This window comes from Rhyacophila brunnea, unplaced genomic scaffold (genome assembly GCF_057557595.1).
Source record: "Rhyacophila brunnea isolate RB1 unplaced genomic scaffold, BYU_Rbru_1.0 scaffold_10, whole genome shotgun sequence".
Classification (NCBI taxonomy): domain Eukaryota; kingdom Metazoa; phylum Arthropoda; class Insecta; order Trichoptera; family Rhyacophilidae; genus Rhyacophila; species Rhyacophila brunnea.
Window position 1 is genome coordinate 38,485,391 of NW_028232752.1, and position 24,491 is coordinate 38,509,881.

Below are 24,491 nucleotides of genomic sequence, written 5' to 3' on the forward strand. Positions count from 1 at the left end.
TTTGTTAAGGAACGATAATTTTGTTGTTAAACTTGTCTATTTGGTTGAAATTTAAAAAAAAATGAATGAATAAATAAATCAATGCAAGGACCACTAATGCATTCATTGATTTAAAAAGACAAAGTGAAGGCATTCATAAAAAATTGGAGCTTTGGAAATCAACATTACAAAAAAATAAGTTCGCCATGTTTTCAAATGATTTCTGCATCAGATATAAGCAAACAAAAATCTTACTTCTTGGTTATTTTGCTGATGCACTTTTCACATTATTTTATTAATAGTAAAAAAAGCGCTGCTTTATTTCAGGACTATTAAATATTTTAAATATATGGTTGTGCGTTGCAATTTGATGTGATACCTATATGATGAATGATATACATAATGAAACACTACATTAGAGCTCCACACTGCCCTTAACCTCAGCGATAGGTAGGTGGGCCCGCCAAAGATCCTGGCCGGGGACAGCAATTGGGGACTTAAGCCTAGAGCCCTTAAGGTTGCATACGGCGCAATTTTCATGGGAATTGCCGGTTACGCCTCCAGCATTTGGCATTCCCGAGTAAACTCCTTAACTCTCGTGAGACGCGCACTACTAAGCGGGCAGCGACTTGCGCTGATCTCGCATACCAAAGCCTACCGCACAACTTCTACTGACGCGCTTGCCGTACTCGCGGGGGTGCTACCCGTCGATCTGCACGTCCAAGTCAGAGGATCGATCACCATCCTCTTGAGGGGGATCAGCACAACACTTGCCGGTATCCATCTGACACCACCGCAGAGATCCAATGACGTTCCTTACAGGAAGACTGTAAATGACATTGTGTACAAGACCGCATTTGCGGCATGGCAGGCGAGGTGGACCGCCTCCCCCAAGGGGCGGCACACTTACCGTTTTTTCCCAGACGTATTCTGCGGGCACCAAACTAGAAGACTGCAACCTTCGCACTGGATTAGCCAGTTCCTCACCGGCCATGGCAACTTCGCCGCCAGACTCCACGAGTTTGGCTTGATAGTAGATGGGCCGGGTTGTACCTGCGGGCATGACCACCAAGATGTTGAACACATCCTCTGGGATTGCCCGCTTATGGAATTCGAACGAGCGGAGCTGTTTGCCAGGGTCCGTCCTCACACGGGCCCAATTGGTCATGGAGATCTGGTAGCAACCGAGGCCAACTTTGCGGCATTTGAGAAATTTGCAGCGTCGTATGGGGAGCGGGATAGTCCCGACTCTTCTGAAGACTCATCCATTTCAATTCGTGACACTCAATATGCGGGTAAACAAAGCGCTTAACGTCAGCGGACAGCAGACCCAGTCCAAAAAATAAAATATTTCTTTCTGAACTTTCTTCTTTAAGCACTACGGTGCATGGTTACAGCATCAGTCCCGTGCGGCTCCGTCTCGGGACGGAATGAGCACTTAAAATCACTTCTTTCAGACACGTTTAAAGCGGCCGTGCATATCCACGGCAATTCAACGTAATACCTACTTACTTAATAGCCAAATTTGAGATGGCTGGTAATATATTTGAGCACCTAAAACAATGCAAGGTCAGAGTGAAAATATATTGACGTGCTCGGATAAATTAGAAGGAATTAAGACAAGGATCTCAAATGTACCAAAGGACCTCCCACCAGACCACCATTAAAAAGAAACAACCTTTGCTGCAAAAGAAATTTTCATACAATCAATATAATCAACCCTTTCGCAACCAATGCCGAAAATTCTATAGAAGCGCTTTCACTATAAATTCGAGAGGTATTGGTTGAATTGAGAAACGACGGGACGCTAAAACTGAACTTCGCCGATGTTCTATTGGCTATTTTCTGGATTTCGATTAATAAAGAATATCCTCGGATTTCCGACAAGGCTATCGCAATTCAGCTCCCATTTTCTACGACGAAATATCTGTGAGAAAAAATTTTCAACTCAAGTTATAATTAAAAATAATAAGCAGTCTTCCTTGAAGGGTCTTGACCGAGGAATCTATCAAATGTCAAGTCAAAATATATAAAACTTTTACGTTCATTGAAACAAGCTCAGTCATCACATTAATTACCTAGCTATTATATTGATAATACAAATACATGGAAATATGTATATTTAGTTCTTCGTCATGTTCTGTGTTATGTTTGTATATTTAATTATTTATCAAATAAAAAAGCATAAAATAATGTAATTTTGGTGCATGGCCCCCACAAGGTGGAGCTGATAGGGCTCTAGCCTGAGGACCCAGACAATTCGCTTGCGGTGCTATTTTACTACGCTGGTATTAATATTTTAAAACGTGTGATTGTAGGATACAATTTATCATTATACTTATCATGTCAATACTCGTCAAATAATTTATTATTCTTAACCCGACATCGAACCATAATTCAAGTGGATGTGTTAATAAATGTTTTGGTGTATAAATTGTTTTACGTGTGGTGTGCCGCGGAATTTTGCAAATACCTTTAGTGTGCCGTGGGTGAGAAAAGGTTTCGGATCACTGCTTTAGAGTTTAGACTAAGATTTTAAGTTTAGAATGCGACAGATCGCAGCGACTCGTATTTATAACTGCAACCCTTAAATTGCCATCCCCATGATCAGAGTGCGGAGTGCCTGTACATGTGAAATGTACGCCGGAATTAGATGTGCATCCGCGGTGGAATCACTCACTCGAAAAAAATTGGAAAATGAGTCCTCAATATGCAGTTACCAACGTCAGCTGTCAAGTATTAGTTTTAAATAGTTAGCCCGCGATGGTCGAGTGGCAACGTCCCCGCTAGTAAATCGAGGGTCTCGGGTTCAAATCAAAGGTCTGGCAAAATTCATAGGGTGGTTTTCAAAATGTGTTTGAATCCAGAGCATGGACTAAATAATATAGTTTAAGCAAATTACCAACATTGATATCTCGTAAAAAATGTTACGAAAACTCTTTGTCAGGCGAACAAGATCCACACTAGATTGTAGAGCCAATTAAAATAAGTTCAGGAGTAGTATGAATGAAATAAAGTCCATATCGGCCAAACAAAGTGGACTTTTTAATACTAACTAATATTAATACTAAAATTGAATGTATAATGATTATTTTCCTTCAAAGATTGTCGTAAGACATAAAGTATGTTAACCCTTTTACGAAAAATATATGATATTCACTAGCTATACGTCAGGATAAGTAATACCTATTTTCATAAAGGCTTTCAAGAATACGAATTTCCATATAGAATAAATTTCGCCTCATAGACTTTTGAGTCGATGGGAGATATTTTGTATAAATTTACAAGCGTAATGCAATACTGGGTCAAGATTTGTTTCAGCGCTACTTCAGATATAACAACATAAACTTTAATGGGACCAGACAGTGCTCGGGATGAATACTAAAATGCGAATAACAGAAATAACAATTGAAAGGGGTGAACTTAAAATGAGATTTTAAGCCATCGTAGGTGGATAGGTACGTAACAAGGTTTTAGTAAAAAAAAAAAAAAAAGACTAGTACATATTCTAGAATTAAAAAATGTAATGTAGCAAAAAATAAAATTATGAAAATGATATAAAATATACCTACATGCACGCCCACATACTTTATAAAATAAATTATTAGATACTTGTGCAAGTTTAATTTAAGTTTTCCAAATACACCACCTACATACATAAAATGTCATGTTGTGAACGTATTCAATTTGTAATTTGTAATGTTCACGGTATTTAATTTGAATTTGAATAAATAACATTATTTTTATTCATGTGGCTAAATTCGAAATTGATGAAAGTCATTAAAAACATTATAGGTATACACATACCTATACGCGGAGGCTAAATACAGTTCATATCGTCGGTGTTTTGTAAAAAGGGCGAATTAACCAAAATGCTACTTTACAGGAGGAGGATATTTAACTTTTAACATTTATTTGTTTTTTAACTGTATATGATTATAAATATCTAACAAGTTTATAATAAAACTTAGAAAGAATACTGTCATTATAATAGGTATTATTATATAATATTTTAAAAGGCCTAATATGTCACATTTGCTTTTTATTTCGTAATTTTAATTAATTTAATTTTAGTCGATTATCGTTTTTAAATACTTTCCTGTGGAGATAAAAATTCGCCGTTTTTACACAACAAAGCTAGTGGGGTACATATTGTATTTTCATTAAAATCTCTATTTCGCCAAAATGGTTGATTCGCCCTTTTTACAAAACACCGACGATATATGATTAATTTCGCTTCGTATTGCGGAATCAATGTAGCAAGCTAGAAATTGTAATCGCCCGCATATAATAAATGATAAACAGGAGACATTTCAACCAGTGATGCCAACCGTAGGTACTATAATTATAGTACAGTACTATAATTTTAATTCTACGAAAAATGTAAAATACTATAATTTTACGCCAAATATACCAAAATATAATAATTTTAAAGGATTCAAGATGAAAAATATTCTTGTACTATATATTTTTCAGAAATACAACAATTTTTACGCTTTTGTACTATTATCAACATAGAAAAAGATGGCAACACTGATTTCAACAGAACTTTAGATTCAGTCGATTAATTCTATAAATTACCAAATGCACAGATTGTCAGAATGGCCTATGAATGGACGGTATTGTTTTATTAATTACCTACTACATACATTGATTATTTCGAACAAGAAACATAGTTTAGTACCGAAACTAAGATATTCAATTTATAATGCAAATGAAACTATACATGCCTGTGAAAAGACAGATCGCGAAAATAATTATTAATTGTACACATCTAAATACGCGACAAAATTTTCAGACCCACAATATTTTAGATCACAAATAATGTCATAAATATATACATAATGCTGAATCGTCAAAACAGATATTACTAATATGTTTAAATGACCAAGCTATTATTTTTTGTTCTACGGATAACTAACTACGACGCTTGACATCAAGTTTTGTAATTAATGTCGTAATATAAAAAGTAGGTACGTAAGGTTATAGCCCGCTCCTTTTTTCTGCTGTAAATGACTAGTTTCTCATTAAAAAAAATAAGATGTGAAAAATTATGAATAATTACATGATGATGTTATCAAACTATCCAGATTTAAAAAAAGAATAAAACGCATGAAAAACATTTTTTCACTTTCAGTCCAGTCTCTGAAAACCATGCCCCCCACATCCTGAAGCGGAGCCCCCAGGCCAGGGTCTTTGGCGGGCCCCTCTACCTATCGCTAAGATTAAAGGTAGTCTGACGTTCTACAGTGGCGTTTTCCAAATGTAGTTCAAGTCAAATAAAATTCGGTGTATTTTTAGCGATTTTTTAACATAAACCAAAACCAAAAATTGCATCGCACAACCTTATATTTTAAAATGGTAATAATCCCAAAGTAGCGACTTCTTTTACTATTTAAGATGTGTGTTTATCTCATTTATCTGGTCGTCCCACCACGCCCCCCCCCCCCCTGAGCCCAGGCCCCCAAGCTAGAGGACTGTCAGCCCCCCTTGTGGGGGCCATGATGTAAATAGTTGGTTAAACAAATATCATGTCCACTGAGAATAAACGGAAAGCTAAAATATAATATGTTTAATAACTTGTATGAATATTTATACAACAGAAGATTCTGAACACATTTAAAAACCAGATGACTCATGCCATTGATATTACTGCAAAAATTAAAAATACGTAAGGGAGAGAAAATTGAAAAATTGCAAGACGTCGATGAACGACGGGAGAATCACCCGAGAAGAAAAGTAAATCGAACGGGTCGCAATGAAAAACGGGGAAGCCCCTTCCCACTTTTCCGGATTGGGAAAACAGATCGCAAAGTAATTTCCGCCCCGGGCTTTTGTGCTGCAAATGACGCACATTGGCGAGGCGGAGAGGCCAAGGAAAGGGGGTTTCACGCAAGGACACGTCGAGTGAAATGGGTCACGGCAATGTGAGTGACATCTTGCGGCCGCTCGGACTCGTCTAATCACATAACCGACTTGATTATCTCGGAGTGTGACATTCATGAGCGCTATGCAGACAATAATATAAGCCAGGAGCAAAGACTTTTGTAAATAAACATTCTGATATAATTAGATATTTTGTTTAAAATTATGGTATATTAATAAGTCGAATATTTGAACCGTGAGGGGTTCTAACTCACATGTTTATCCATTAAGAGCATTCTTCAGTGAAACGGCAAATAATTTTCAGCATTAGTGCGACGTGATTTCGCAAGCGTTGCCAATCGGAGAGCGATAGTCGACCTGTGAGCACGTAATTTTGTTTTGTGATGGCGTGAAACGTTACGTATTTACTCTCAAAACAAAACATGTCAATGAATATATTATTATTATTATTTAAATAACATTAAATGGACGCATGTTGAATTTTTATGACAAATTATGTTTTGTTAGTCACGCGTCGTTTGCACAATCTGCGCGTCGCGTAGTCACGATCGTTTTAGACCATGCCTCAGCTGAAGTATAGCCTTAAACTTCCGATCCCTCTATCACTATTGTGAATAATTACTAATAACAACGCTGTCATAGATATTTCCAAAAATATTGAATGCAAAATTCTTGAGCTGAATTTAACAGCAACTAGCTTATTAGAAAAGCAAACGGAATTATATTATATCGTAACATACTTTGTAGTGCGTCCCGATAAAAAAAACTGCGAACTTACGCGATCCGATGGCAAACATAGTGAACTGTAAAATAAAATTTTGTTTTTTTAGGTAATGTACCTACTTCAAATATAGACAACTTACCAAAATGAAACCACTTTTTCTCGATTCGTAATTGATTTTTTTATACAAAGTGTATGATATACCTGCATGGATAAAAACTAATATATGTATGTGATGTTCAGATATGTTCCCGTATTTCCTGCTGCAGAGGTGGACTCATCTATCCATAGTTCGTCGGATGGCTTGCTCAGAGGACGATTATGTGCTCCATAAAAATTCCGAAATCATCTAATAAATTGCGCTAATCGAAGACTGATTTTAAAAGTAAATTTGGATAATTTGGTAGCGTTGATCAATTGATTCATGACGATTTGCCAGACTATACCGGTCATAAATATTAATAAGTGAGCGTAGTACCTACTTACAGAGCGGGTCTATTCTATACACAAGCTGCTTTCGGTCCGCTACGGCAGCCTAAATAGAGTGGGGAAATATGGAATTATTAACACTTATTGTAACAATTACAATAATTTAGTTATAATTGTTACAATAAGTAGTGTGTTTTAACAGCACCTCTCGTGGCTGTGATAAATTTTAGATAGAGATAGACAGTTTTGACAGTTCAGACGGTTAATAACAATCCCCCCCTTCAGAAGGTGTAATTACCCCTTCAATAGCTCAGCTCAGTCGAAATGGGGCGGGTTATTAAATTAATAATTCAATACTTTCCTACCCCACTTAGTTGCCGTAGCGGACTGAAAGCAGGCCTGTGTATAGAATAGATCCGCAGCTCGGTAAGTTATATGAAAAAAACAGCCTTTACTTCTCGCAATCAAATATCGAATTTTCCATGTTCACCCATAATAATATAAGTACCTACATACAAATAATTATAGAAATTAAAATTAATTTCCTACCTTGCTTTCTATGATGATCTGCGTCGACCTTGATTTGAGGCTGAACTGAAGTCAGATGTGAGGACACCTGGGAAGAGGCCATCATCTTTCGTTTGTAGCTGCAGACTCGGCTCTGTTCCGGCCTAGTTTCTGACGGCTTACCCGCCACCTGCAAATAAAATACATTTGGTCAATAATAATAATACGCAATAAGTCATTATTAATCAATTAAGTGGTCCCATTAATAAAACTATTAATTTGACACAAAGGTTCAAAGTCTCGGTTATAATTCAAAATGTTTTCAAAATTTTCTCTAAGTTTACGCGGGAATACCTCTGGCAATGCGCAGTTGATTTGGCGGATTTTCTGAATACCTAGATTCATTCGACGTCAAACCTCAAATTTCAAGCTTTTTAATCTTATGTGGGAAAAATGAGTGCTAATCACAGCTACAAAAATCGTTTAATAATGCTTCCTTGGACTGACAAACTGCCATAGCCTCTGCACTATTGAGGTCATTAACTACACCTTTGATTGCCTCGAAATATAAAATATAGCGAAAATATGCATCGTCATTAGATTTTAGGTAAACTATGCAATAACCGATGAGAATGGCTAAATATGCAATTGCATAAACAAATATGTATGCAAAATCATATAATCTGGTCTCTATTAATTAGGTACACTGAAAAATGAGTTATTAGAAAAAGTGATTCTCGAGATGAGTTACGACCGCAGACCAAAAAGTACAAGTTTACAAATTATGTATATTTAATAGATCTCACGAATAGAATATTCGACATATAGAATGTACCTACATACCTACATGTCACATAATATTATGTGACATCGATTTTCCTAAAATCTCAGATCAATTTTTCGGGAAATGAAAATCTTGAAATCAAAATGTCTAGTTCAGTGACCTAGTATGGCACGCGAGATGATATTGCATGGCACGCGTTTGATGAGAAAATAAATAAATACATAACAGATCGCATTGTATAAAAAATAGCAAGCAAATAGGTACTCTTCAAGAATAAGTATTACGTTTAATGGAATTGTCGATTGCATTGGTCGATCCTCAGGTTTTATGCGGCACATATAAAATTACCGCATTAACATCATCAGACGGCAGGGTATGCCGCGCCGCGAATCTCTGATTGTGATCGATTTACGATACTTGAGACCAGCGGCGGCTCCTCTAATAGTACGTTTACATTTGACACTTATATTGTCATATTTGTGTATGACACCATATTCACTAAGTGTAAACAGTAATTATATTTGTACCAGCCACTTATTTTGCGTGTGTCGACACTCACCTGTCACTTATTCAATCTACTTATATACGCAAATGTAAACACCGCGTATTCGACAATTCCGAACTTGCAGCGATATATCACCGAAGTTGGACCACCGTCTACTTTTATGTCAAGTACCTGACACATTATTCGTAGTTTGACAGGTAGTGAATTGCATAGGTATATTTCTAAAACAACGGACAATCAATTATCATAGGTACACCATGAATGTATGCCCAACGTTTACGTTAATAAATGTACTGTAGCGATCTGTCAAAAATCATAGACAGTGAGAAATAAATCGGATGTGCCGTGTTCTATGGATTTTGTTCGAAAATAAAATATCGCTTGTTCTCGGCACATACGATTAATTATGATGCACTCTGTGAAGAAAAAATGCCCTTCAAATGGTATTACCTAATTCATTTTGGCCCACACCTGCACTCGTATTACGATAATATTATATTGAATATGCAATGACGATCAAGTGCTAGATATCGCAATGTTACTGTTAATCGTTCTTCTACACTTATGGCATTCCTGAATTGTGTGTCTTGTTTTTTGGCAAAAGGTCCAATCTTGCAAACTCAAGTTCACAAATTGAGTTGGATCTTCGATTTTAAACTCTGACATTAAACGGAAGGCACCTAATTCTTTTCGTCGCTGAATCCATTCCCGCACCATCTAGACCATTTTTTCCTCCTTTTTGTTGCCAAGACTTAAAATAATAACACTCGCTGCTTTCTTTTTTAACATTCCCATATTTACAACTGACATAACGTTTTTGAGAAGTATACGAAATAAGTGTCCGAATAAATTACAATACCATTTATGTAAACACCGCATATATTTATTCCAAATGTTGCCATTGAATAAAGTGTAGAGACTTTATTTCAACGAGAAGTATACGAGAATTTTATGTCAGATCCATGCAGGTGTAAACAGTAAGTGAAATTTTATGTCAGACACATAAAATAAGTATAACGGTATAAGTGTCAGATGTAAACGTACCATTATAACATGCAAGTGCAACGCACTGCCTGCATTTTTGAAGACATCGCTCAACTTTTCATTGTTATCCATACGTGTATCACTCACTTCATGAAGTAGAAATGAATTTCCCGACCCGTTTTCTTCTGGGTATGCTATCAATGCAATCCCTGTCTACCCGAAAAGTGATTGTTCTTTTAAAGCATTTCTTTTTACTTCTTCGTGGGTTCATTTAGTATATACTGGCAAATATTAATTTTCATGTTCCCAGCAATATCACTCGTAGCTCCACGGTCTTCAAGATACCTCGTCGCAGGACAGATGTTATGTTTCATGATGATATGTATCGTGCAATTAGCTTATTTGATGGCACCATAAAGGTTGATTTGTTTTTTATTAACTATATAATGTTTGTGGACGTATTAAATAGGCTAAATTTATAATTGTATAAATTATCATATTTCATTAATATTTACATGCTGTCTTTTTATTGTTATTTATAATTAAGATATTTTTATACATTTGTATTTATTAAGTATTATGGCGCATTGGCCAATAACTGTAATGCCGTAATACTCTTTTTTATAAATAAATAAAATAAATAAATAAACATGTAGCAGTATTATTAACAATTCTCCGTTCATGAGCGCAAAGCGATTGCGTCCAAATAGATTTTCAGTTTGCACAGGATCACAATGAGGTGATTGTATACTGCTTAAGGCGAATTCTTTGCCTCAATTTACGATCAAATGTGACTTCAACGCCATCTAAAGGCATCTACAGGCATCTACCATGAATTTCTAAAAATGTGTTACTAAAAACTTTCGTCGATCGCAACCAGATGGCAATAAAATATAAAATAAAATATTGTGTGTCGCCACATATTAAAAATCATAAGCTTGATAAAAATGCATTTAAATTTATTATATATTTACTTACCTATGTAAAAATATTTACAATTAATATTTTCCCCATAAAATATTATATAAACATTACATGTCTATTTGATTTGATTTAAAGTGTTTATGATTTTTACATTTTGTTTACCGTAGTTTTTTTTTACAGTGGCAATACAAGGGTATCCTGTCCAGTCAATGAACCAGATTTTTTTACGTTGTCAATACGAATTAATATAAATATTTTTCTACAGTAAAATTCATTTATAGTAGTAAATGAACATTTAAGTACAAATGTTTATAAGATTGAGTTTAATCTTGTACAATTGACAATTACATCGAATTTCTACTAGAGGTGGAATAAAAGAATGATATGAAATGAATAGCAAAACAAATGCCATTCGAATTATTATTAAACAAAATAAGGAATATACAGTTGTACTTAGTTATTACTAGGAAGGTTGGACCGGCTGAATGTGCTCGTTATAAGCGGTACTCGTTATATCAGAGAATAGGTATTTTTATTGTCGGCGAAACCAACAATTAGACACTTAACTAGTGTTATAAACGTAATCTGTCCCCGGCGGCATCCTGTCCGATCGGATTTTATTGCTTAGGGTCGAAATGTCTTTAAACGATCAACACATTACCAGTATTTTAGCTCGGTATATCCGATAAGTATCTCGTTATAACAGTGAATAAAAATGTACGGAGAAAATCATATACCAAATGTCAACGACTGTTTCCTCATTACATCCGAGATCTCGCTATGTCCGAGATTGTAATAACCGAGTTCGACTGTAGTTATAATTATGACAATGTCGATATTATATAGACATCCCAATTCATTTCGTTTCAACCATGTCCGATCCTAATGGGTTCATATGGGCCTCCACAGAGTGGACGGTTTGTATTAACTAACTAACTATATCTGAGATAAGAATAAAGTAAGACACGCAACGAATTGAATAAAAAAGAAGTTGGAGGTAAGAAAAAACGTAAATAAACATGCGAACAAATCTTGATAAGCAAACCCAAGGACAAAATAAGTGACAAATTAAAAAAAAATTGTAAAACGTAAGAAAAAAATTTAGAATTTGAAGTAAGTGCACCACTGATTACATAATATTCTAAGAAAAAGACAGAACGTTATTTCTTTGAAAAAATCTAATGTCGATTTTAAAGAACAGTGCAAGATAAAATAAAAGATAGTTTTATTTATTTTACCTATAAATGTGTAAGTGAAATGGATTTGGAGATATAAAAAGAAACCTTATTGGCCCAGTGGTTTCTAGGTGTGGACTTTTGTAATTCCCTGAAGATCTCGAATAAATAATTAAAAATTATCAACACCTATACCATATTCCTAGGTATCTACTATGATTGAAAAGTAGATCTTAATTTTTTGTATTTATGATTGTTTCATAAAAAAACAATATTTACGACTTTATGATGTAGCAGATAAATGAGCAACTAAATAGTGATCCAAATATTATGAAAAGTTCAACTATCAAAGCATCACGGCATAAAATTAGTAATACCACGGTTATACACAATTTATTGTACCTACCTATTGTTATAATTTTATTAGTTCATTTAATCGTTTTTAATTTAATTTATTTTCAAATTCACCTCTTATGTGTTCATTCACTGAATTGTTTACCCTATATTTTATGGAGACTAATAATAACTTCTATTTTCTACATACTAAATTATCAACCTCCACTTTTTGACAGGACGGCATACAGTTATATAGGCACGTAGATAATAATTTTAAGGCCGTAGACAGGAATGAACGTTTGATGGCCCAAATATAGTACAATAGTATGTATGTAATTAAAGTTAGGGTACAAGTCGGTTATCCTGGATACAGCGGCAAAGACATTTTGAAAATAGCCTATATACTGGATTATTTGTTAGGATTACCTAATCTAACTTAAACTTACCCAAACTAACAAATAGTCCAGTATATCGGCTATTTTCAAAATGTGTTTGCCGCTGTATCCAGGATAAACATATAGAACAAAAGTTAGTGAAGTGGAAGTTTGTCGAGGCTGTTTTGATCGGGTTAATTTGTCTTTGAATAATATTGTGACTAGAAATTTTAACAATTCTTATTATTTTTAACATTGTATATTATTCATAATTTTCGCGACTACCACGTGAATAGACGATTTTTTTTTTACTTATAACATTTTAAACACTTAACATAAATATGGATAAATTGTACAGTTACTAGACAAAGATTAAATTTGATGTGTGTCAGAAGTATCTTAGGCATTTTCGCTCGTATGCTTTCTTTATATTATTATGAAACTATATTTATTTTAAAATCGCTTTATAAAAGGTAGGTACGTCAAAACAGTAATAAATATCTGAAATAATTACACAACACTATTTCAGAAAGTGGAGGTTGATATATGTAGTCCATTGACATATGCTCCAATATCGCAAACAAAAATTATTGACAGCAGAATTAACACAGTTTTTGTCTTCGTACCTGGCGAACCTTTATTTTCAATGTATCTGTGTGTGTATGTATTTTTTAATCTATGCAAGTACTGTTTCAAAAATAGTTCGATTTATTTCCGCGTTAGCAGCATATGTCGATAAAGTCTTGTCAAATATTCATTTTATTTACAATCGATTCGTTAATATACAAAAATACAAGATTAAATTTAAATAACTAGCCTAAAAATTATTAAATAATATTTTTAATAGAAACGCTAAGCGTTTTATGCGATAAATTAAGTCTGAACCGAGATGTTTCGATTTTAATTGCATGCTTTCTAACCTCTAAATCGATGTTTTTTAAATTTGAAAAAAAAGATATAAGGATATAATAAATTCCAATTAACGTTTAGCGTTTCCCTAGGTAATAGATTTACGTACATTTTTATCGTAATTTTGATAATAAATCTTATGTCATTCATTCTTACCACCCGATAGAAATGTACCGAATTTGACACGTATTTTTGGTATATAGAACTCCACGATACATCTTAATTTTTTATTTTATTTTTCTCATTACTTTTGAATATATATTTACCGATTAATAAACTTTTCTAGCTATTTTTCGATAACAACTTTACCTAGAGACATCACCTTAAACGGTGGCCGAATGTTCCTGTATTGGCGTTTTGTGTAGAATTTTTTACACACTTTTAGATCAGCACACGAAACGAAGGACGCTAGAAACAAAAACGCCAGTTTCTGTTTTATAACAATGTTGGGGAGTTAATTTTTAATAGTTTTACAGTTAACATATTTCATGAATCGCCAACATTTTACGAAAATACAAACCTGTCGCGTTTATTTCTGAACCACTCAAATTCATTCAAAATAATAAAAAAACACACGCGGTTATTTATTTGGCTAACGCGCTAAAGCATTGTTCGCTCAGAGCGTAAGCCATAAACTGTGACATTTATATTTCTTTATTGATATAAATCATTCTTGCTGTTCAAATCTTTTTTGAGAAATAGTATAAATAAACAAAGACATATTTAATTTACCGCCTGAGAAGTCGGTAAGAGAACACGGTAGCCTTCGGTGATTGAGCTAATCATGAAAAGACGCTTTACGACCTTACGTGGCTAGAACACGTGCTCCGGATGCCGCCAAAAAGTGTGACACGTCGTACCATTATGGCACAGCCTCAAGGATTCGGTCGCCATGGCCGGCCCTCACTCACCCTGCAGCGGTGCCACAAAAGCGACCTACGTGATGCAGGTCTGACATGGCGGGAGGCGCAAGAGTTGGCGATGGACCAAGGGAAGGGTGAAAGAAGAAGATCTTCTCTTTATAGAAGGTAAACCATTGCGCACTACCAGAAAATGCTATTCTGAAGACCAGCGGCCGCCACTGCTTGAGACTACTGTCGCGAGAGAATGACTCGTCTGATCTGAGCAATTCTGGTGTAAATTTATGCGTAAAAAACACACTAATTAATACAGTAACAAACAATATCATTTATATCCACAAAAATAGATGATTGGTGGATCGAAATGTATGGCGACATTGAAAAAGTGAAAAAGCTATAATACGTGTGGTATGTTCTGTGAGTGGTATCTAGAACATTCTTTTCTAGAAAATTCTTAAAAACTTTTTTTCCACATGAAAAACTGCTCGGCACGCCAGACAATCCAAAAATATTATTTTAATAAATTTGGGCACGCGTAGGTACGTAAAAAGGTTTGCAAACACCCTGGTATAGTTAGTTGTTACACAGCCCTTTTAGTATGTGATTTAGAATGCATCTGAATTCAAAAGTCCCACTGAATTGACGAAGTCGAATAAACTGTGAATATAATATTATGTACCTACTAAATATTATTTGATAAACTTTAATTAATATAATGTCTTTTTTCATCAAGATTTTACAGTAGTTGACACCGTTATTAAACGATCGTAGTTCGAATCAAATGTATGTCCAAACCCTTTAATTTCATCATGCTTCATCGACAGTAAACAAAGAAATATTGCTAAAACTATAATACACACTGCCCGTAAATATTTGGTGATTATTTTATAGGACGCGTAGCAAATGGGTGTAACAAAAATGTAATGAATCAAAAATCTTACAAAACCAATATCGTTACGTTAATAGTGTAAAACACCGGTTTTAATGACCATGAGAACCGAATAGTTCCACTTGTTAATCGACGACCGTAGTTCCGTTCGGAATCGTAAATAAGTAAAATCCATAGACCCACCGACGACACAAATGATTTATTTCGGTAGAAATCAAATAAGTAAATTTTAATTGTTGGTATTTCGAGCTTGTGATTTCTTCACTTCTTTCATTTCTCAAGATCAAAAATATTGTTTTAATTTCGTAGGTAAGTAAATACCAGTGGCGAAGACTCCATACTAGGCGATTATTTAAAGCCTACCTTAAGAAAAATAATTTTTATTTTCATATTGACGTATTTATATAATCACAAAATAATAATATATTCAATATGCCCAAAGACATCTATCGTATAATTGTCATAATTTTACGATATTTTCCCATATTTCAATAAGCACCATCTATGGCTTCTCTCGAAAGTTTAAAAAAAATAAAACACACCGCGTATTGTATAGGATTTTTTTTACGTGAATCATCGGGTTTTTCAATATGAAGTTTATTTCTCATAATTTCAAAATGTCTGGCGTCCCGCATACAAATCTACAAGTTGTTTCGTTAGCGCTTACGTCGCGAGAGCACATTTATTCAAAATAATTAATAAGATAATTTAAAAAATAATTTCTATATTCAATCACATAAATATTATGTATTGTTTGTTGTTAAAAATATAAAATAATTTATCTCGTGATTTTTATTTATTTATTAGTTCACTCATTAGACAATTTATATATCTGATATTGTACCTACCTAAGTCTGTGTTTTAAATATAGAAGTATTATAAAATGTCTAGTTTTACGGGTTAAATTATAAATTGTTATGGAACATAATATATACACAATAACGGATATTATCAAAGATGATAGGTAATATATTTTGAGCGTATGTTACGTGTATAAATGTTTAGGAAAATACATAAGTAATTCAAACCAATTGCTTATTTTTATAAACTAATTATAACAAACCAATTAGGCTTTTGAAATTTCATCGATTTAGCGTACCTATTCATCAGTAGTAATATTGGGTTCTTCTTATTTCCCGTAAATATATCTGACAAGCATGGTTACTCCCACAGCCTACCTCTTTCAAAAAGTCACCCTTCGCCTACATATATAAAAAAGTAAACAGAATTAAAAGAGAATTAATATTAAAGAAAAAGATACCAATTTACTATAAAGCTCGATAAAAATTAGGCCGATGCCACATTATTCACCGACTTATTAATTTAGGGGCAACCTGGGAAACAATGCCACACAAAAACGAACAGAGCAACTCGCGTCCGAAAGAATTCCCCCCGCTTTGACAAATGGGCCAGTTCGATAATCCGATAATGGCGGATGGGAGTGTGACGGGGCTTCATTACGCGGTGTAATCGTCTTTATACCTGACGAGGAGACCACACGCGCCGTCCGGGGAGCAATTCCCGAAGCTTTTTGTCGGTACCTACGGTATTTTTGTGGGACAGTACTACCCCGTTGGCGGATTCCTGTTGACCGCCTCATGATACAAGGAAGCCAGCTATCAATTTATAATAATTATACAGATTACGTGTCCGACAAATGTTTGGGACAGGAATGGTAGGAATTTCTTATTAATAGCTTGGTGAATGTGATAATTATGTTCATCATGTCTCCAGCGGTTTTCAAACGTTTTTTGTTAAGGGTGCCTTTGCCTTTAGTGAATAAAAATAATTAATCGGCGTCCTGATGTATTATTAGTAAGTTGGATGGGGGAACTTTTTATCACATAAGTAGGTATAATACATCAAAGCCTATCTTAGTGAGTTCAAAAATAAGATATGTACATAATTTATAAGTTCTGCCATCCACGTTCATTTGATGTCTTGACAATAGATTGGCCTGTCTTTATACATATAATAATTATACACAATGTACCTAATTGTACCTATGTACATCAGTGGCGAAGGGTGACTTTTGGAAACAGGTAGGCTGTGGAGAAAGCACACTTGTTAGATGTATTTACGGGAAATAAGAAGATAATCCGACATAACTACTGATGAATAGGTAGGTACACAAAAACCGATGAAATTTCAAAAGCTCACTGATGGTATAAAATTAAGCAATTAATTTTGTATTTTCTTAAATATAAACGCAAGATACGCTCAAAATGTATTGAAAATATCCGTTGTTGTGAATCTGTTCCATAACAATTTATAATTTAACCCGTAAACTAGACATTTTAAAATACTTCCATATTTAAAACACAGACTTAGATACAATATCAGATTTCAACTTACATAATTGGCTGAATAAATTGTCTTAGTCTATGAATAAACTAACTGACAAATAAAAATCATGAGATAAATTATTTATTATTTTTAACAACAATCAATAGTTATATGTGATTGAATCCCTAGAAATTATTTTTTTAAATTATCTTATAAATTATTTTGAATAAATGCGCACTTACGTAAAATGTAAGCGTTCCTTAAATAGCTTATCAATTTATATGGGCCGCCGCAGACGTCTTGAAATTATGAGAAACAAACTTCATATAAAAAAAAGTTTTCGATTCACGCAAACGTAATCCATACAATATGTGAAGCGAAACGAGATGTCGCTTATTTTTTTAAACCTTCGAGACATGCCATAAATGGTGCTTATTGAAATAGTGGAAAAGATCATAAAATTATTATGACAATTATACGATAGATGTCGTTGGGCAAATTGAATATATTATTATGTGATTATATTATTTAATATGTCAATATAAAATTAAACAATATTTTTCTTAAGAAGGTAGGCTTTAAATAATCGCCTAGTAAGGAGTCTTCGCCACTGATGTACATGCTGATTTCTTTTACAAAAAAAACAATACATAAACATAATACATACTTAATTTCAAAACAATACACATAAATTTACTGAGCGTTTCAATGTTCGCTTCTGTACTCAATCCGAATTAGGACGACAGGTTAGCTGAGATAAATTAATATGCTACCCCGCTTAGACATTTCCCTCGCGTGGCGCAGTACCACGTGATAGGTATCTAATATCAACATTTAACAATACAAACAAACAACTTAACTACAAACTTAAATTAATTTAGAAACGTAAAACATGTAGTCATGTAGGTTTCTAGGTAATTCAATTTTAATTTCTACAAAAAACACACCTGCATGTAGATATAATAATTCGTGGGCCAACCGTCCCCTGGAGTGCCTGTGCTGTGTTCAGTGGTGCTACGCCACTCTCTACGATGCGCTGTCTATATCCCAAAGGACAGGCTGTTCAACAAGTTAACAATACCTCGCACTGGACCCTCGGGTACATCTACGGCGAGATCTAAATGACCGAACCGAAGGCTACCCTACCGCTCTGCCAATTTAGTATGTTATACCTACAAACAAAGGCATTCCTGTTTTTTAAAAATCTTTATTAAATTATTTAAAACACATTCTGTCGATATGTAGTACCTTACTATAATTTAATGATTATAATGATATGAATATTATATTGTGAAAAAAACGGGTTATAGTGTCTCATTATTTTACAATCGTTGAATTGTTGTTAGATTATTGCTAGTATAATAAAATATATATTTATGTAAGAAAGGGGCCAGTAAATATTACTTGTCCACGTAGTTAAGGCTTATACTAACAACCCGCACATATAATATTATGTCATGTAGTTCGAATAGCATCAGTGCACCCTCGAGCCACTGAAATAAATCAGCTTATGAGAGGCTTCATTGTCACATATTTCCAGAGACCTTCGATTTGCACATATGAATGAAAGGTTGGTTCAGTATTAGGTAAAAATTAAACACAGTAAGTACTTTTGTATTTAAATAATTCATAGGTATATATAGAGTTACATAACATCATAACACGGTTATATTGTAGTAGGACAGTAGGTAATGGGTTTGAAAGAGTTGTTCATCAATAGAAATTACACTATCTACACGGTCCTGGAACGGTAACAGTGATTTACATAATTATACTCAATACATACTGTCATAGCCTAAATCGAGTTTTGCACGTCAAATCTTCTGTCTCCGGGAGCCTTCTACCCGTCCTATACGCTACGCAGTCCAATGTCATGTCTTACCTACCTACCCAAACCAAGCTTTTTAACAGCTCCTTGTCGTGTCTTATTCTCTACGTCTACTGACTCAATCCTGTGTGAATCCAAAAACCTTCATCGGGACTTCCTATTCATTGCAATCATTGAAATACGTATTGACCGTGGTGAGTCAAACACATTATTGTACCTATTTACTAGAAAAAATAATCTTAAAACAAAATCATTGCATTAAATGGGAATTCATCGTACACAAATAATAATACCTACGAATATCAAATACGGTCATAAATAGGTAATTGAAAGCGTGCGATGCCTGATCGACAACATCCTTTATATCTATAACGAAACAGTAATAATAATAACGATTCACTGAATCGATACAATCGATAAAATTGGTCTGTAACTAGTTCAAGATAAGGGGCCCGATTTCCTAACTATCGTCTCGTGCCACACGAGACGATAGTTAGGAAATCGGGCTGCAGAATACGAATAGACTATACAGCCCATAATTTTAGCATACGAGGACTGTATGATAAGTCAGGTAAAATTATAAGAAATTAAATCACAATCGCAAATCTCACATAACATTTATATCAAATATGATCTGGCTGGTGACGACACCCCAGTCTTGGTAAAGTGCAAGGGCGTCAAAATTCTCAACCGGCCCTGTCCCTAAACCAGGTTGAGAACCCCTGCTTTAGGCTAGCTCAGCGAAGGGGCGGAGAGGGTGGTCAAAGTAAGAGTTCATAATGACATCTATGAACACACCATAGTAACACTACGTTATAATAGTCCGAAGACGCCACCAGATGCTAGGATGACGTCAGAATTCTGTAGGTATTTTATTTTTAAAATAGTTTCACGGTCACTGCGTGAAACGTCAGAATCAGCTGAGGATTCGAGTGCAATGTCACTGTACGCACGTACTGTATTGTGGTACTGATTAATTAGGATTGAGGAAATATGTAGAATTAAAGATCCCTTTAATTAAGATTTAATTATTTATTTGAATTTTTTTTTATAATTTAAAATAATTTTTATAAGTAGTTAATTTTATTCAGAAAACTTATTCATAAATATTTTATTTACAATTAAATTTGACAGTATTTATTAACATAATAAACTTATTTTTGTTTACTTAATATTATAAGTAGGTACTCGTACTTTATATCTACTTATATTTATTTTATTCGTACGGCTACGTGATTATTACACTAATGAGGCACTTCCTATAAAAGGTTTGGAGTCGCTGTCCCTTTTCTAAATGTACCTTTAGGTACTTAGTAACTACATACTTGTTGACGACTCATCTACTGGATGAGTAATATTAGTGACGTCATATTATATCGATGACGTACTTCGCGGTGACGTATACGTATACTCACGAGAAAATCTTTTCCCGATAGATTTTCAAATACGAAACGTCTGCAATTTTTTGCAGAAACGGTCGCGGAGTGGAGCACTCAGCTCGAATCGGAGAAATCAACTACTAATTTGTATGGAAAAAGTCCAGTTTATAGATATAGCCTATCGGCGGTTATTTCACCAGACGAATGATGTCAGAGGAATTGACGCCATTTCCCTTCTCTTAGGATTTTACTGATTATCTCGTGAATCGTTGATGAATCTAATTACAAAATACTACAGGCGGATGAGGGTCATGTTTACCTCTATCGCGATATATATTACGATAGTTTAAAGTTTAGGAAAATGCGGGAAATACGCTTACATGATTTTACATGACGCTTTTGCGCGCGGAAGATGGACCAACCTTCCTTCCCCTTCTACCAGACCAGGAGCAAAATCCTTGGGCCAATCACGAAAAAGCGGTTGATTTTCCGCTGTTCCGGAAAATTAGGAACATCTTGTTGAACAAGTTGGAAACAAGCGCTCCTCAGGTATCTACAGGTGGGGCGAATTTCAAAGTCATCGCAAAAGTATTTATTACTAGTAGTTTTAACATAATTTAGGTAAACATTTTCCGACTCGAATATCGGCATTATAATAATATAAAAAGAAAGTTTATTGATTAAAAAAGGTGCATACAACTAATATGTATAGAAACATTATGCCTCATAATATGACCGCGCAAGTCTATTATAGTCGACGCGAGAATGATCCGAAATTTAATTTTACGTGGCTTTTTATAAGCGATATTTCCACGCAGTTATTCTTCGTCCAGAGGAAAAGCGCGCGTTCGGTTCATATAGATTTGTTTACATGACGATATGATACATCGATAAAATTAAACACCTAAATAATATTCACACGGTAAGTGTGAAATTATGAACTTTGAAATTTACCTGTTTCATTGTACTTTTTCACAAATTGAAAACGGTCTGTATGACTTAGCCGACAGATCTAAGATATAATTTTTAGTTATAAATTAATAAAATAATGGTGCCTCACTATCTTCGTTCTCATAATTACAATTTTTACATTTATTCTATTTATTTACCACATAAGTATGTACTAAATACGTACTTTTATTACGTGCAAAAATATAATTACAATTATAGATACACGTAGCCGATACATACAATATCTAATTATTTCATTTTATTATAATAGTATACGAAATCATTTTTTTGTTTAACAAAGTATTTTCAGACAAGGAGATATAAATTTCCACAGTCAAATCTCGACCGATGAGTGTATCGCTTACTCACATGAATTTATTTACTGAGGAGTATTTTTCCTCTGGCTCATGACGCCTCGCGCTCTCGTATTTTCATGCGATTTCAAAACATCGCATTATGATAGAATATTTTTACACAATGCGAAAAGATTATGGTTATAAATTTACTTCGATTTACAACATTTAGGTAATATTGATAACGTATAAATTGTTTAAATAAAATTGCTTATTTAACCTTATACTCTAGACCTTTAGGTATTTACATTTTACTTATAATGACCATTTGGTCAAGCTGAAAAATCATCCACAGTTCACTCTGAATATCTGTGAGCTAATCAGATCGAACTATGGGACTCATTACATGTCTCTTTTAGCTTCGTCGTGAGGTAGACGTTCACATTTCGGTGTAGGAATTGACTTCAAAGATCAGACCAAAATAGTTGTGACGTCATAAAATCGTCATGAAAAAGCCGGCTGAAGGCTAGTATGTTGTGGCCCTGTCACTGGGATTAACATTTCCAGGCAGATTTGTGTAAAAAAATATTTTTAACAGACTATTTATTAGACGTTTATAATATGTTTGTAAAAATGGAAAATAAATTAATTTCGGGTGTTGAGAAAACAATTCTTTTAGCATGAAAAAACTATTGCGCAAACCAAAACAACGCTTGAAAAATATTACGGGGACACTTCTCCATCGATTAAAATGATTCACAAGTGGTTTACCGATTGTCGTTGTAGGCATTCAAGCACAAGTGATGTCGAACGTTCAGGACGCCCAACTGAGGTCACCACATCAAAAATGATTGAAAGAAAGTCCATGATATTGTGATGGACGAGTGAAAATTCATGACATTGGTGAGGCTGTAGGCATCCCAACTGAATGGGTTCAAAATATATTTCAAAATCATTTGAATGTGAGTAAAGCTCACGGCAAGGTGGTTGCCGCAATCACTCACGTGTGAAAATTTCAATGCATATTTGGAGATGTTCAAGCGTAATCCAAATAAATGAATTTCTGCCTCGATTTATGGCTGTGGACAAAACATGGATCCATAACTATATACCAAAGACCAAGCAATAGTGGAATCAGTGATCTCCTGGTGAATTGGCATCGAGGAAAGCAAAGGTGTTTCGATCGACTAGAAAAGTTATAGCGACATCTTTTTGGGATGTACGTGGCATAATCCACACGAACTACATTAAAAGGGGGAAACATCTACTGGGGAATATTACTGCGATTTATTGGATCGTTTCAACGACGCTTTGAAGGTAAAACGATCACATTTTGCGAGGAAAAAAGTTCTTTTCCACCAAGAGAATGGAAGTCGTTTCTATGGAAAATTGCATTAATTGAAGTATGAATAATTCTTTCCTCATCCATCGCATTTTTCAGATTTAACCCCCTGAGACTATTTCCTATGTCTAGATTCTTTTAAATACCACGGCAGAAAAAGTTTTGGCACTAACGACGAGGTCATCAATGAAAAAAACGCTTGTTTTGAAGGGTTTGAGAAATCGTAGTATTTGGAATGGATCACAAAATTGGAAAAACGCTGGACTAAGTAGGTAATAGAGCTAAAAGGAGACTATGTGGAAAAATAAAATGATTTTTTGCTGAAACAAATTATACCAGACTTATCATAGGTACTGTAGGCACTGCCCTCGTAATAATACTGTATTACAACTTTACTATAATATTCATTTAATCTTTTAATCCATACATTTAATAAATTACAAGTAAATAGCATTGTGATAAATTCCTCTACGTCTTTAGTTACCAACATGTAAGAAATATACCTAATTACGATGTTCACAATAAGTTTTAACAACAATCTCTCAAGCAGTTAAGTTTTGATGTATTTTACATTATCTATGCGTGGCGTTTCGCAAGGTACGTATGACAGCAATCTTCTAAATATTATGCACGTCTACGATCTACGTCATAATTCATGCAGGTTGACCTTTCACATGATTCAGGAGGTCGATTAATATGTATATTATATACATAATAAATATGGTTACCTACTATAATATAACATTATATTTTTGATTAATTTGATTAATGTCATTATGCTAATAAAACAGTACCCAACAGATATTCATACCCAAAGCAAGTTTCAGGGTTTATCTTGGCAATATTTTTGTACATATAATAACAATTTATAACACTTAGGTACCTACTGTTTTAGTAAATCTAAATTGTTTTGAAAAGTTTGTAATTTTTGACAGATGAAGATGGCAATCCCTAATGTGTAATTTGTTACAATTTAATCCGCAAAGTGACACGACTTTATTTATCTAGGAAAAAACTTAAGTAGATACACTGATGACTGTATGCAAATTTGAAACTATAGTAGTACCTATCCAACACTACATAATGAATAACATCACAATGTCTTGTAACGAAAACATTCATTTATATATAATATAATACAAGAGACGCT

At 34.2% G+C, this 24,491-nt stretch overlaps 1 protein-coding gene across 2 annotated transcripts in view; it reads right to left on the reverse strand.

The window, feature by feature from the left end:
• Positions 1-24,491, reverse strand: part of LOC147079184 (uncharacterized) — a 491,603-nt gene that overhangs the window by 174,388 nt on the left and 292,724 nt on the right. For both annotated transcript variants that reach the window (XM_085954360.1, XM_085954352.1), the window contains exon 4: positions 7,565-7,712. In XM_085954360.1, coding sequence (XP_085810486.1) covers positions 7,565-7,712 — 148 coding nt within the window. The remainder of the gene's footprint in view (positions 1-7,564; positions 7,713-24,491) is intronic.